Raw genomic sequence first — 11,593 nt, 5'->3', positions numbered from 1 at the left:
TCTTATATCGTTTAGAAGAGAACTCAAATGTGTGCAAAAGTAGCTATCGCAGTCACAAGGGGTGCGCAAAAGTTGCCTTAAGCGATAATTCTAATCATTGCTCAAAGTACCGCTGAGTACATTCCTGAATGAAATTTAGATCGCGATATGGTGTTGCAGAGATAAGTGATTCTCTTATAACATTTTTTGACTGAGTCATCTGTCAATGGCTTTACGGTACATAATTATATTAGTAATTTTATTGCATCAGATCATTATTCGACAATTAATTCCATTTGTCATTCTTTGATACTTATCGCGTTGACTGGGGAATATTATTGCGTAAAAGTCTCATATTTCGATTCGAAGTGCTTCTCTCTAACTTCATTCTCAGTTAATCTATTCACTTCGTTTGTATACATTTCCGTAATCATGTTCAACCGCTGACCATTTATTATCATACTGTGAGTACAATATACACGTGTATATACGTGTACATATACGTATACATCTAACATTTATGAATATACGAATGATGAGCTCGAGTTGGATCATGCTTTACGCATCTATGATCCTTTAACGTGAATTTCGTTATCACTGACGTAAATAGTAGTCATATGAAAATTCATGTGGCATTGTCTGACAACTAAATGCATATATAATACACATATACGTATTATACGAGATGTATATTAGATGAAACTAGAAGAATATTCGAAGAGTCACAATCTATAGAAACGATTCTCATCCTCATTTGTACATCGGATGTTCCCAGTGATAAAAAAATACACTGCAGATGTATGAAACTTTGTCAGAAGTTTCCGATATTTATACATCAATGATATCCGTGATTTTTAATTCATCTAATTGAGGATCGTCAGGATCGTTTTTTATAATATTTGAAGATACTTGTAGCGTTTACTTTATTGCAGAACAATACTCCGTTTATTTAACTGCAAAAACTTTTGTTCTGTATCGATATATGCAACGCGAAGCCAACTTTTAAATCTTTCTTCCAATTTTATTCCATCGCGAGAATGAAAAATATTTGTCTACCATTTTTATGTTATATCGCGTGTAATTATGATTACAGCGTACGTATGAGGTCATGTGTGAGGCGAATGTACAAGTGCACCGCACTTGTACGTTCAAATTGATTTTATTTGGTTATTCTATTCTTATACGGAGAGAGGATGATCGCAAATTTTAATTTTTGTTTTTGACTCACATTTTTGCGCAAATCAGTCGTAATATATAGTAGTTACTTAAAGCGTATAATCTGTTACGTACACCAAAGTTATTTTTGTTAGTAATAATAACGTGAAACAGAGTACAATATTATTGGTTTGCAGAAATTATATCGCTTAAAATATTAACTTAAGACATAATTAGACCATTTACTGTAACTATGTTACATGGAAGCATATGTATGGAAATTTTATTCAATTTTAATTACGTTGTAAAGTAGCAAACCAATGATTATTATGTTGTTCATTTAATTGTTTATTTATAGGATTTATGTTATTCTTTATGATACGGAATAATGTTCCTGTCGTTGTGACAACAGATTATTCACAGTACATGACGATGCTTTCTGTTCCTGTATACGGTAGATGTTACTTAAAGAAAAAATTGTCTTATTTGTTTTTTAAATCTACTATATAATTTTGTACTAAAGATTTGCGACATTTGCCGATTATATATATATATGTGTGTGTGTGTGTGTGTGTGTGTGTATATAAAATACACACACACACACACACACACACACACATACAATTTAAACATGGAAAATTATATTATATGTATGAAAGTTGCGCGATCTATCTATATTGTATTGGAAGATAGCCCTCTCCCACACACTCATCCCCAGAGACGGGATAGTGGATTTATGGTGAAAGGTTTATATTCCTGAAAAATATAAATGCCATAAAAAATGATGTATAATATGCAATATGTTTCTGTATAATTTCGTATTATGTATTCGAAATGATGAAATTTGTTGCAACATCTTCTCACAAGATATCATCTCAGTTTGTACAAGTTAGTGAAAATCCTTGATATCGGTAAAAGTTGACAGCATAAGATATAAATTAAGAAAAAAGATAAGACCGAAAAAAGATGGGTAGATTTAAAAAAATCTGGTATTATAGTGCATGGTAAAACGTTCTGAAATGGCTAATATCTCAAAAATATGAATTTATCTAAAAAAATGTTTGAAATAAAATATTAATTTGACCTTGAAGGTGACCTTGGAAAGTGCTTTCAAAGGCAACACAAAAATCTTAAACGGAACTCCCTATTTTTCACAGCATATCTTTGTAGCTGACGTTGAGAACACTGATTACAAACCTTTTCTTTATAAGAACTTTCCGAGTTATGGTATTTGAAAGTTACAGTATTAGCTGGCGAGAAATTAAATTTCTTGAAACCTAGTCTTGCCTTTTAAATTTCTTGGAACTCTATACTATCTTGCCTTTTTTCTTAATTTACATCTTATTTGTGTCAACTTTTACTAATATCAAGAATCTTCACTAATTTATTGTATAAACCGAGATGGTCCCTTGCCAAATTTATTAGATTAATTATGTATGCAAAAATATTAATCTATTATTCTGAATATTTAATATTTGTTCTATTCTGTTGAATGTTACATATTTTCTGCATAGAAATTTGAGAATTTATTGCGTTTATTTTAAATTATGTACTTAAAAACTTAATGTTTTAAATTGTACTTAAATCATAACTAAATTATTAGATTCTTTAAATTATTAAATAATAACTTTAAAAGCAACATATTGCATATTTTGCATCTCCGTTTACAATGGTTATAATGCTGGTTGCTATTGTATACAGATTAAAATGAAATAAAATGGATTATCTCTTATTATTGCAAGTGTGTCATTATTATGTATACCCAATATACCTTATTTTATTGGAAAAATTATGATAAAAAGATTTGAATTGTAATTTAAATATACGTCTTCGTGTAAAAAAAACAATTATATTAGATACATACAAAACATTAGAGGAAATGAGCAATTAAGAAAAATATTGTCAGATTAATTGGCATCCTATATTTTTGTAGGTTACGTATTATATCTTCAGATTGATTATGTCATGAATTTCATCCGATTATAAGAGATTTTCGTGATGATTGTTTTGTATCACGCGTAATACTAAATGCATTTGAAAAGGCATTTACCTTTTCAAAATTGCTTATAGAAGGTCGAAGAATTTGACATACATATATCAGGCACTATGTTGTATACAGCATTGCCTTTTTGAGTAAGTTGACTGAATAAGAATTTTCTTTTGTATCCCGGCATATCTGTCCATTTTCATCAATGACACAATGATATTTATACTGAGACGAGTGTGTAAAATTTTTTGGAGCTTAAATCGGTGCAAAACCAAGAATTCGACAAGATTGACAAAAAGTATGATAGGTACTAACAAAGGCCAATCTGAATTAGGCTTAATATTAACATAAGGGAAACGCTCCGAGAGCAAAAGAAACAATCGAACGCTCGTACCCGTAGTAAAATGGCATCCGCATCTTTGAAGGGCACTCGCAAGACATACAGCTTCGAGGAACGGAAAATCTTGATATCGTTGATAAACAAGCACGAGGTCGTCCAGAATAGGAAGTCTGATCCGATCTCCATATGCAAACGAAAGTCGGCGTGGTCGCGAATCACCGAGGAGTACAATTTAATAGTAGGGTCCCGGAGCGCACGTTCAACCATACAGCTCAGACGTTGCTGGGAGAATATGAAGGCCTGCAAGCGTAATCGCGAGGAGAAGAAATTTCGGTAATTTCGGCATTATGAAGCAATTGTTCTCGAGATTAATTACGCTTGGCACTAAACAGAACTTAATAGCTAATGAGATGTAGTTTGATGAAACTCGTATCTTGACTTTTGCTTGTAAGAATTAGAATAAAGAAGGCAGTAAAATTTAAAATTTGAATAAAAGTTTTGAGAAAAATCTGCTTCAAGGTTGCTCAGAAGTTTGTTAGCAAGTGGTTGACTTAACAGTGTAAAAAAATTGATATAAAGGAAAAAAGTCCAAGAGAATAAATATTAAAATCTTTTGATCTTTTAGTGAAAATATGAAAGTGGTTTGTCAATCGACAAAAGACGAAAGGGCAAGAAATCAATGTTGGGAAGGTATAACTTGTGGTCAGAATGTCCCAGAAGTACCAATGTCTACCGGAACTGTTGGTTTACCACCAAATGTAGTATTCGAGCCGAAGGATTCAGAGCCATTCACATTGCAAAGTGTTTGTACTGCTGGACCTCAAAATCCAAACTGCTTAAAAAAGAATGTAGACAGTCGCGAAAATTCCAATTGTAAATATACTTTTTCCGGCTTCTTCCACATTTAATATAGTAATCTTTCAAAATGTACAGCTTTTGAGAAAATGAATTTTAGTAATGTTAATTATACGAATAAGAAAATTTAAAATAATAAATGATAATTAAATATCAATGAAGAAAAAACGTGATAATTGATATTTTTATGAATAAAGTAGTTTTTTATTTGTATATCGTATTTTTTTAATATTTATTTATTATTTATTTTTAATTGGATTTTTTATAGCTTTATTAGAAAGTAATAGAAATATTTTTATAATACAATAATAATATAATAATTTAATATTTAATATTATAAACCAAGAGATTATAATATTTTCTATTTTCTCACGAAAGTAATAAAATTTGACTTTTCGCAGCTGGTGGCACATTCAAGCAAATGATTGCCGATAGAGATAATTGCGGTACTATTGCATCCCCCGATTCGATGAATGATTATTATGAGAAGTTCATAAGAAGAAACGCCGATTCTCCTACGATTGGTCAATCAATGGACATCGGTTTTGAAAAAATTACGCACCGAGAAAGTAATCCGGGACCGAGTGCTTTATACAATTTGATCTCACCTCGCGTTGTACAGGAGCATAATCGCAAGAGAAAATCCGCGCAACGGGAAGAAGAACTGCACATGCTTGCACTTTCGGAAGCGCAGATGAAGGTCGACATCGCTGCTATGTTAAAGGAGGAAGCGAGGCTCAAATTAGAGGAGGCTCATTACCGCAAGGAGGAAGCCAGGCTTAGAATGCTGCTTTTTACTTACAAACTAGATAGGATTAAAGACGAATGAAGGAAAGCGGATAATTTTGTTGGACACGGCATGGACGCATATTGTACATCTATTATTTTTCTTTATTTTTGTTGTCATTGCACCGATACATCGATGCCGGTGCTCGTAAGCAAAATAAATTGGTTATATAATATAAAATATAAACGTAATTGTGTGTGTCTCTATATGGTATGTAATACCAATTTACTTCTCATAAATGCACAATTAGGATATCAAAATAAATATAAGTTTTCTGATGATTTTACTTGCTAATAATTATTGCGTTATGCGATATTATTCAGCTTGTGATGAACGTTACGAAATTGTGACTTTTGACGAACGCAGACGCGACAGACAATCGACAAAATTATATCAGTAAAATGAAAGAAGAAAGTTTTGATGTTCACATTATTCGTATTATTTGTATGTTTGGATCAGTCATTTTTAGTTAAAATATAACGGCACAGAGAACTCGTCTATATTTTTATTCCAAATTCAGAAGAAATATATATAAAAAATAAAATATATATAAAAGATAGAAATATATATAAAAGATAGAAATATATATATAAAAGATATAAAAAAAGATAGAAAGATATATAAAAGAAAAAAACGAGTTTTCTTTGCATCTTAAGATACTCTTGATTATTTGAAACTTAAATTTTTCTATATTATTATAAGAGCTATTTTGCAGTCATTTTGGAATGTCGTTTGAAAGAGATACCAGATGCTATTTCTGGAATATCTTTAGGAAATATTTTTATAAAGTAATACTTTTATCTTTTCGATTATTAATAATAATTTAACGATTAAATACGTTGTATGTAGACGTAAAAGAAATTGCCAAATATGAGCCGACACCAGTTGTTCGTGTGTAATCCAATGTGTATATTAAAAAATGTGATACAGACGTTTCAACTAATATATAAAATAATATATAAAAATCGTCTGGATTATTCGGAATCCATTCGGAGAATTATTGATAAATGCTTGACAGAGTCTTTAGTTGGCAGAATCTTTATGGGGAATTGGCAGTGGATTGACTAGTGACAGAATATATCGTAAATGCTGATTTGTCACGGATTAGTTGTCGTTAGTCGGTTTCGTATACTTTCATTAAAGTAAATAAATAAAGCGGGGATCGTTCGCGTTATGTAATTTCGGGATCGATCTTCTCACGTATTTCTTCTACATAAGATGAAAGTTGTCACTGAGAGCCGATTTCGCGGTGTTCGAGCAATGGGTGACCTCAAAAAGTGAAGGATCGGTGTAGATCGGTTCGCTTGGATCGAAACCGCTACGTCGACCGATGGATAATCCTACAGCACCCTCCAGAGCGGTGGACGACGAGGCAAGACGTTGGCTGATAGCATTGCTCATTGATCTCGAGATCGATCTAATTAAACAGTACTAGCTGTTATGAATTTTACTACAAATTTAAATTTTATATTATACTATATATTATAAATAATTAACGATAAAATAATTAAATATCAACGCTTGAAAAAAAGTTTGATTGCATTAACTGGAATTCAAGCTAAAAATGAACAAATTAAAATGTTCTGATTGAATTTACTATAATTTTAGTTGAATAAACCAAACTTCTGATATGATTTGAATCTTCTGATTCATTTATTTTCAACTAGAAAGACAGAATTTAAAATACGCATAGGCACTTACGACGGCTGGAACGGTTTCTGAAGACCTGTCCTCATAAAAGAAAAGTTGTTGACTCGACTGCTGTAAGGCTCATCGGAATGGTTGCTGCGACTGCAGGCTTTGTCGAGTCTACGATTTTTCATAATCACGGAATAAACGTATTTTCTGAAATAATGAATCACTTTAAATTCGCTTAATAGACAAAAAAAATGAGATCCAACATACGTTATTAATCATGCTATAAGCTTATAAGTATTCATAGGTAAAACTTAACTTATTTTTATGAATTTATTCTTAAGGGTCGATTTATTCATTGGGATGTGTTCTTAAATAATAAAATGCGAATAAGTTATTAAATTTCATAGGTAAAATATAAGTTCTACCTGTAAACGAGCATAGACAAGAGAACAACGGAGGCCAAGAGCACCACGAGGATGCCCACTGCGGTAACCAAGCCGTAGTATTCGTTTTGCGTTATACAAATATTTTCCAAGATCTTAGTTTGCTTCTCGACGATACTATCTTCTTCAATGTCCATTCTTGAATCGAGAACCTATCAAAATACAAATAATATTATTGGTGGAATGAAAATGACACCTTTCTATTCCTTCGAAACGAAAGCGATCTATCTTGATACCTCTATCATTTCTCTGACGTGTTCTTCCTCCTCTTCGTTGTCCAGCTCATCGCTCGCAGCATCGGTCGCGTTGAAAATCGTTGTTGACGCATTGTTAGAGTCATTCGTTACTATTATCGGCGATGCCTCTTCCTCGTCCGCCACTGTATCGTTATTTACGTCCCTTCGCCGTCTGCCGAAGGACGGTTCACTTCTACCGGTACCACCGCAATATGCTGGCTGGCAGCCATCGCGGCACGTTCGTACGTTCGCCTCGAACACCAGGAAATTTGATTCGGGTATTTTGAAGGCGTTGAAGCGGGCCTCGAGGCTGTCGCCGTCGCGGAGGCGATCCAAACCCGGAAACACGTAGTTGTCCAATGGACAGCTGCAATTTCCGGACAGTTTCAATTACGCGGATACGTTATGTAGATAGATTGCGGAGGTAATTTAATTTATCCAATTATTATGTAACTTAAACATCTCAATAAAGGCCAAGATAGAGAAAAAAAATGGTGCAATGATGGCTGCATTCCGATATTCAGTACTGGCGGTGATTATTGGAGCGCAACCGATGTTGCATTATCTTCAATATAGATAATGCTATTATAATGCTTCTCTTTTTGTTTTTTTTCTCTCTCTTCTTTGCCGCCTCTCATTATTAGGAGTTTCAATGTTTCTTACCCATATCTGTCTATCAGTTGAACACTTTTACCAGAGTAAGGATCTCTTGCAATAACGTTAGTAGCAAATATATCCGTTACGTAATTGTACCTATGGACAATAATGATTGGGACTTATTAAAATTTATACGCGATTATTACGAGATATTTTAAATGCGAAGCTCTAGCGATCTATTTGATAAGCAATAATTAATTTGGAAGTCAACGGAATAGAATCGGACAGCGATATCAAACCATTATTTCCATATAATTTTTTAATTCCATTAATTGGATATCATGTTAAAAGACGTATAAATTAAAATTACCCATCTTGAGCTTCGAGTCTGAAAGTGAGAGGGTCACCAACGGCGATGGTCGTCGTAGGTCTACCCTGATAGAGAATCAGCAAGCGCACTCTGGAGCTCAGGGTATTTTCCGCTGGGAGATATTCGATAGGGATGGGAGACCCCGATCTGTATAGTGGACGCACGAGATCCATTAGCGAAATTGAATGAATTACAAGTCTAATGAATGTGGTGGAAAACATGAGCATATCCAGAGGGGGAAAGAATTGGGACGTTCAAATATTTATTTATTTTTTTATTTTTAATTATAAAAAATAGAACTTTACTTTCGACTCTAAATAATATTTTATAGATTCGTTTGTCTAAAATTAGTACGATTTGTTAAGAGTCCTGTAAAAATATAATTAGATAAAATTGTAACGAGGAATATTATTAGGTAAGTTCAAAGATTTTTCTCTCGATATGGCTTTATTTACATAATTCAGTGTCCCGAGATACTTATGGCATTCAACGCGTTAAAAATCGTACTCTCGGTACAAGGCACGATCTTTCAATTGATATGACCTGGCATACCCGGCACCGATGTAGCCGGATGTGACGACAGCTTCGTCAGGTCCCCGAAACATGCATGTCAGGTTGAATCGTTTGTCCCGTCCGGTTTGCACGAGGTTCGAAAATTGCACCACCACAATGTTTGTCATCGTATCACCGTACTGCAAACATTCGCCATTGAAACGTGTATTACATCGATTATTACCGTTAAAATTTTTATTTTAATATCAGATATCATTAAAAAAAGAGAAGTATCTTTTTTAAAACGAAATTTAAAAAATTAAATTATTATAAATAATTCTTATATTTGATGTCTGATTAAAAGTTATTGTGAAATAATTTTCCATTTGCGTTGATTTAAAGGTTTTGAGATCATTCCTTGAACGTGCACAGTAAAAGATTGCAGTTTAAATTAAATCGAAAATTACTTTGTAGTGGATCATAAAACAATGAAAGAACAAGGGCAGTAGGAGTCAAGCGCGGGAGACGTTGCGCAAATAACTTAGTATATAATAATTTAGTAAAATAATTTAGTAAAATAAAGAATTTTCACGCTACGATAGTCGTGTTATTTGCGCAACGTCTCCCGCGCTTGACTCCTACTGCCCTTGTTCTTTCATTGTTTTTTGATTTATAAGGAGTCTTAGTTAAGTTAATTTATTATACGTTGTAGTGGATCATGTTGTTAAGCAAAAATTTTTGCTCTTACTCGCTGTGTGCCACACTCGGGGTATCCCTGAGGTCCGCTGATACGGAGTTTGTTCACGGTCCTGCCGTTTCCGCGGAAGAAGCATCGGTCATAGTATCCGTACGTGTAAATTCGCCCAATGAATCCCTCCGGCGTCCTCAGAGTAAACTCCATTCCATCCTCGCTGCAGGCTTGACTCACTAAAAGCGTAACAGAGCGTAACTCGTTGCTCATGGTTTCCGAAAAACGATCGAGGAGGTGCGCGTTAGTACGAAATTAATTAAATTGAAAGTGATAGTAAAAGAAATTATTCGAAGTGGTAACTGTCAAATAAGTTTCGTTCTGACAGATCGACGCTGAAAATTGTCAACCACATTTTTCTTTTAGCACAATATATAATATATAAAATAGATTTCCTGAGAGTTAGGCGCGCAATATAATTAATAACTACCGTTTATGTAAAATGCAATAAAATGGCAAATTAAATGTTTTAATTTAATTTTGAGCGAAACCAAAAATTTAAGCAGCCCGTATTCTCATGCCCGTGATCGCTCTTTATTCTCGAAATTACTGTGTCGATTGCAAACGATAAGTCGCATGATAAGCGGAATAGAAAGAACGGCTAAGTGAAGAAAAGATGAAAGACAGTAAAAATACTCAAAGTCCGAGCAGTATAAATATTGTACGGTATAAGTAAAAATAAAACCGGAACACTAACTAGTCAGCAATTAATATATTTAAGATGTCAAAAGCTGGAGGCAAAAGTTGGAGTTTGAAGAGTCTAAGTACACAATCAAAAAAATTATATTACATCTTTTGTTATTATAGGTACAGAGTTTAAAAAAATTGTATTAAGATTGGAAAGGGATGGGAAATTGTTAATCGAGGATGTTCATAAAAATGTATCACAAACATCATCGATGACCGAATGTAGACTGTGGTGGTGCGTAGATATTAAGTAGATTACGAGCATGAGACATGCAAGAGGAAGAAGAAGTATAAATAAAAGAACAGCATTAGATATTTATTTCGTAAAAGTAAAGTCGTATGACAATGTGGTGCAAAGTTCTATACAATAACGTGTGTGAATTCTTATCATTAAAGTGTAGCTTAATTCTAGGCGAGTAGTTATCTTATTTAATAAAATGCGGAAAAATCGTTATGTTCTATGCATTTTTAATTACTACGCGTAGAAGACAATCCGACTCCGTGCAAGTGATAATTCGAATATTTCATTTCGAATTGCAAAAAAGTATGTTTCTCCCTGGTTCCTAATGCGCTCGAATGTCTTTCACGCGTTTCTCAGCTTTCGTATCAGCGCTTCACGGACGGAGTGGCCGCTTACCGTCCAGACATTCCCCGTCCGCACCCTGGCGACCGTTGTTCCTCTCATAAAAGTCGTAATCCGAACCCGTGTCGTAATAAACCGGATTGCCCATGTCCATGTCCCTGGAGTCCCGGTCGCTGAGCTCGCAGTTGTCCCTCTCGGCCCCGTAAGGCGCAGCATATGGTCGGTAATTGAAGGACCTGCAAATGACGTTGGGAATTTGCGAGCATTGTCCAATCGATTGCGCAAACAAACGTCATCGGATCATTCCTAATTCAATTTCAAACTCCCTGGGTGACAAACATCTCCTGAACAAACCGTCGGAATTCTACGTTCGTTGTAGTCACATCTTTTGAAGAATATCCTATTAGATACGTTCTTTACAGAATTATCTTTTCTATTTGTTATTAATATATTATATAACAGCGGAATCTAATTTAATTTTTTTTATATTAACTTCCACACACCATTCGCTCCAATTATTTATCAGTTTTATAATTGTTGTAATAATTTGATTACGTTAATAAGACGTGTATATGGTTGAATGTATTTTGGTGAAATGAAACAGAATTTCTAATTGTGTGTGTGTGTGTGTGTGTGTGTGTGTGTGTGTGTGTGTGTGTGTGTGTGTGTGTGTGTGTGTGTGTGTGTGTGTGTGTG

General features: G+C 33.9%; 2 protein-coding genes across 5 annotated transcripts in view; one reads left to right on the top strand and one right to left on the bottom strand.

Moving 5' to 3' along the window:
- Positions 1-3,485: 3,485 nt before the first annotated feature.
- On the top strand, positions 3,486-5,531 carry LOC108728332 (uncharacterized). Of its 2 annotated transcripts, none has more exons than XM_018456830.1 (3): positions 3,486-3,794; positions 4,087-4,334; positions 4,718-5,531. In XM_018456830.1, exons 1-3 carry the CDS (start codon positions 3,526-3,528, stop codon positions 5,143-5,145), a joined length of 945 nt encoding a protein of 314 aa, XP_018312332.1. In that variant the 5' UTR covers positions 3,486-3,525; the 3' UTR covers positions 5,146-5,531. The 2 variants fall into 2 exon arrangements, with proteins under 2 accessions (XP_018312332.1, XP_018312333.1); XM_018456831.1 differs by having other exon boundaries at positions 3,581-3,763.
- A 606-nt stretch (positions 5,532-6,137) lies between these two features.
- Positions 6,138-11,593, bottom strand: part of nompA (no mechanoreceptor potential A) — a 13,794-nt gene continuing 8,338 nt past the window's right edge. The window contains exons 11-19 of one of the 3 annotated variants that reach the window (XM_018456805.1): positions 10,952-11,133; positions 9,628-9,806; positions 8,931-9,079; positions 8,388-8,534; positions 8,084-8,173; positions 7,421-7,787; positions 7,167-7,336; positions 6,805-6,948; positions 6,138-6,520 (exon numbers count right to left, since the gene is read on the bottom strand). In XM_018456805.1, the coding sequence (XP_018312307.1) occupies positions 6,313-6,520; positions 6,805-6,948; positions 7,167-7,336; positions 7,421-7,787; positions 8,084-8,173; positions 8,388-8,534; positions 8,931-9,079; positions 9,628-9,806; positions 10,952-11,133 (1,636 nt within the window). In that variant the 3' untranslated portion in view covers positions 6,138-6,312. The remainder of the gene's footprint in view (positions 6,521-6,804; positions 6,949-7,166; positions 7,337-7,420; positions 7,788-8,083; positions 8,174-8,387; positions 8,535-8,930; positions 9,080-9,627; positions 9,807-10,951; positions 11,134-11,593) is intronic. The other 2 variants (XM_018456807.1, XM_018456806.1) reach the window with 2 other exon arrangements.

This window comes from Mycetomoellerius zeteki, unplaced genomic scaffold (assembly GCF_001594055.1).
Source record: "Mycetomoellerius zeteki isolate Tzet28-1 unplaced genomic scaffold, Tzet1.0 scaffold61, whole genome shotgun sequence".
NCBI classification, from domain to species: domain Eukaryota; kingdom Metazoa; phylum Arthropoda; class Insecta; order Hymenoptera; family Formicidae; genus Mycetomoellerius; species Mycetomoellerius zeteki.
Note: the sequence above shows the minus strand (reverse complement) of the source record. Positions and strands in the feature narration are given on the sequence as shown.

Bases quoted from the DNA above. Each gene is read 5' to 3' on its own strand.
- LOC108728332 (XM_018456830.1), top strand. From the start codon at position 3,526: ATGGCATCCGCATCTTTGAAGGGCACTCGCAAGACATACAGCTTCGAG. The intron at 3,795-4,086 runs GTAATTTCGGCA...TTGATCTTTTAG, and splicing joins CGCGAGGAGAAGAAATTTCG to TGAAAATATGAAAGTGGTTT. The intron at 4,335-4,717 runs GTAAATATACTT...GACTTTTCGCAG, and splicing joins CAGTCGCGAAAATTCCAATT to CTGGTGGCACATTCAAGCAA.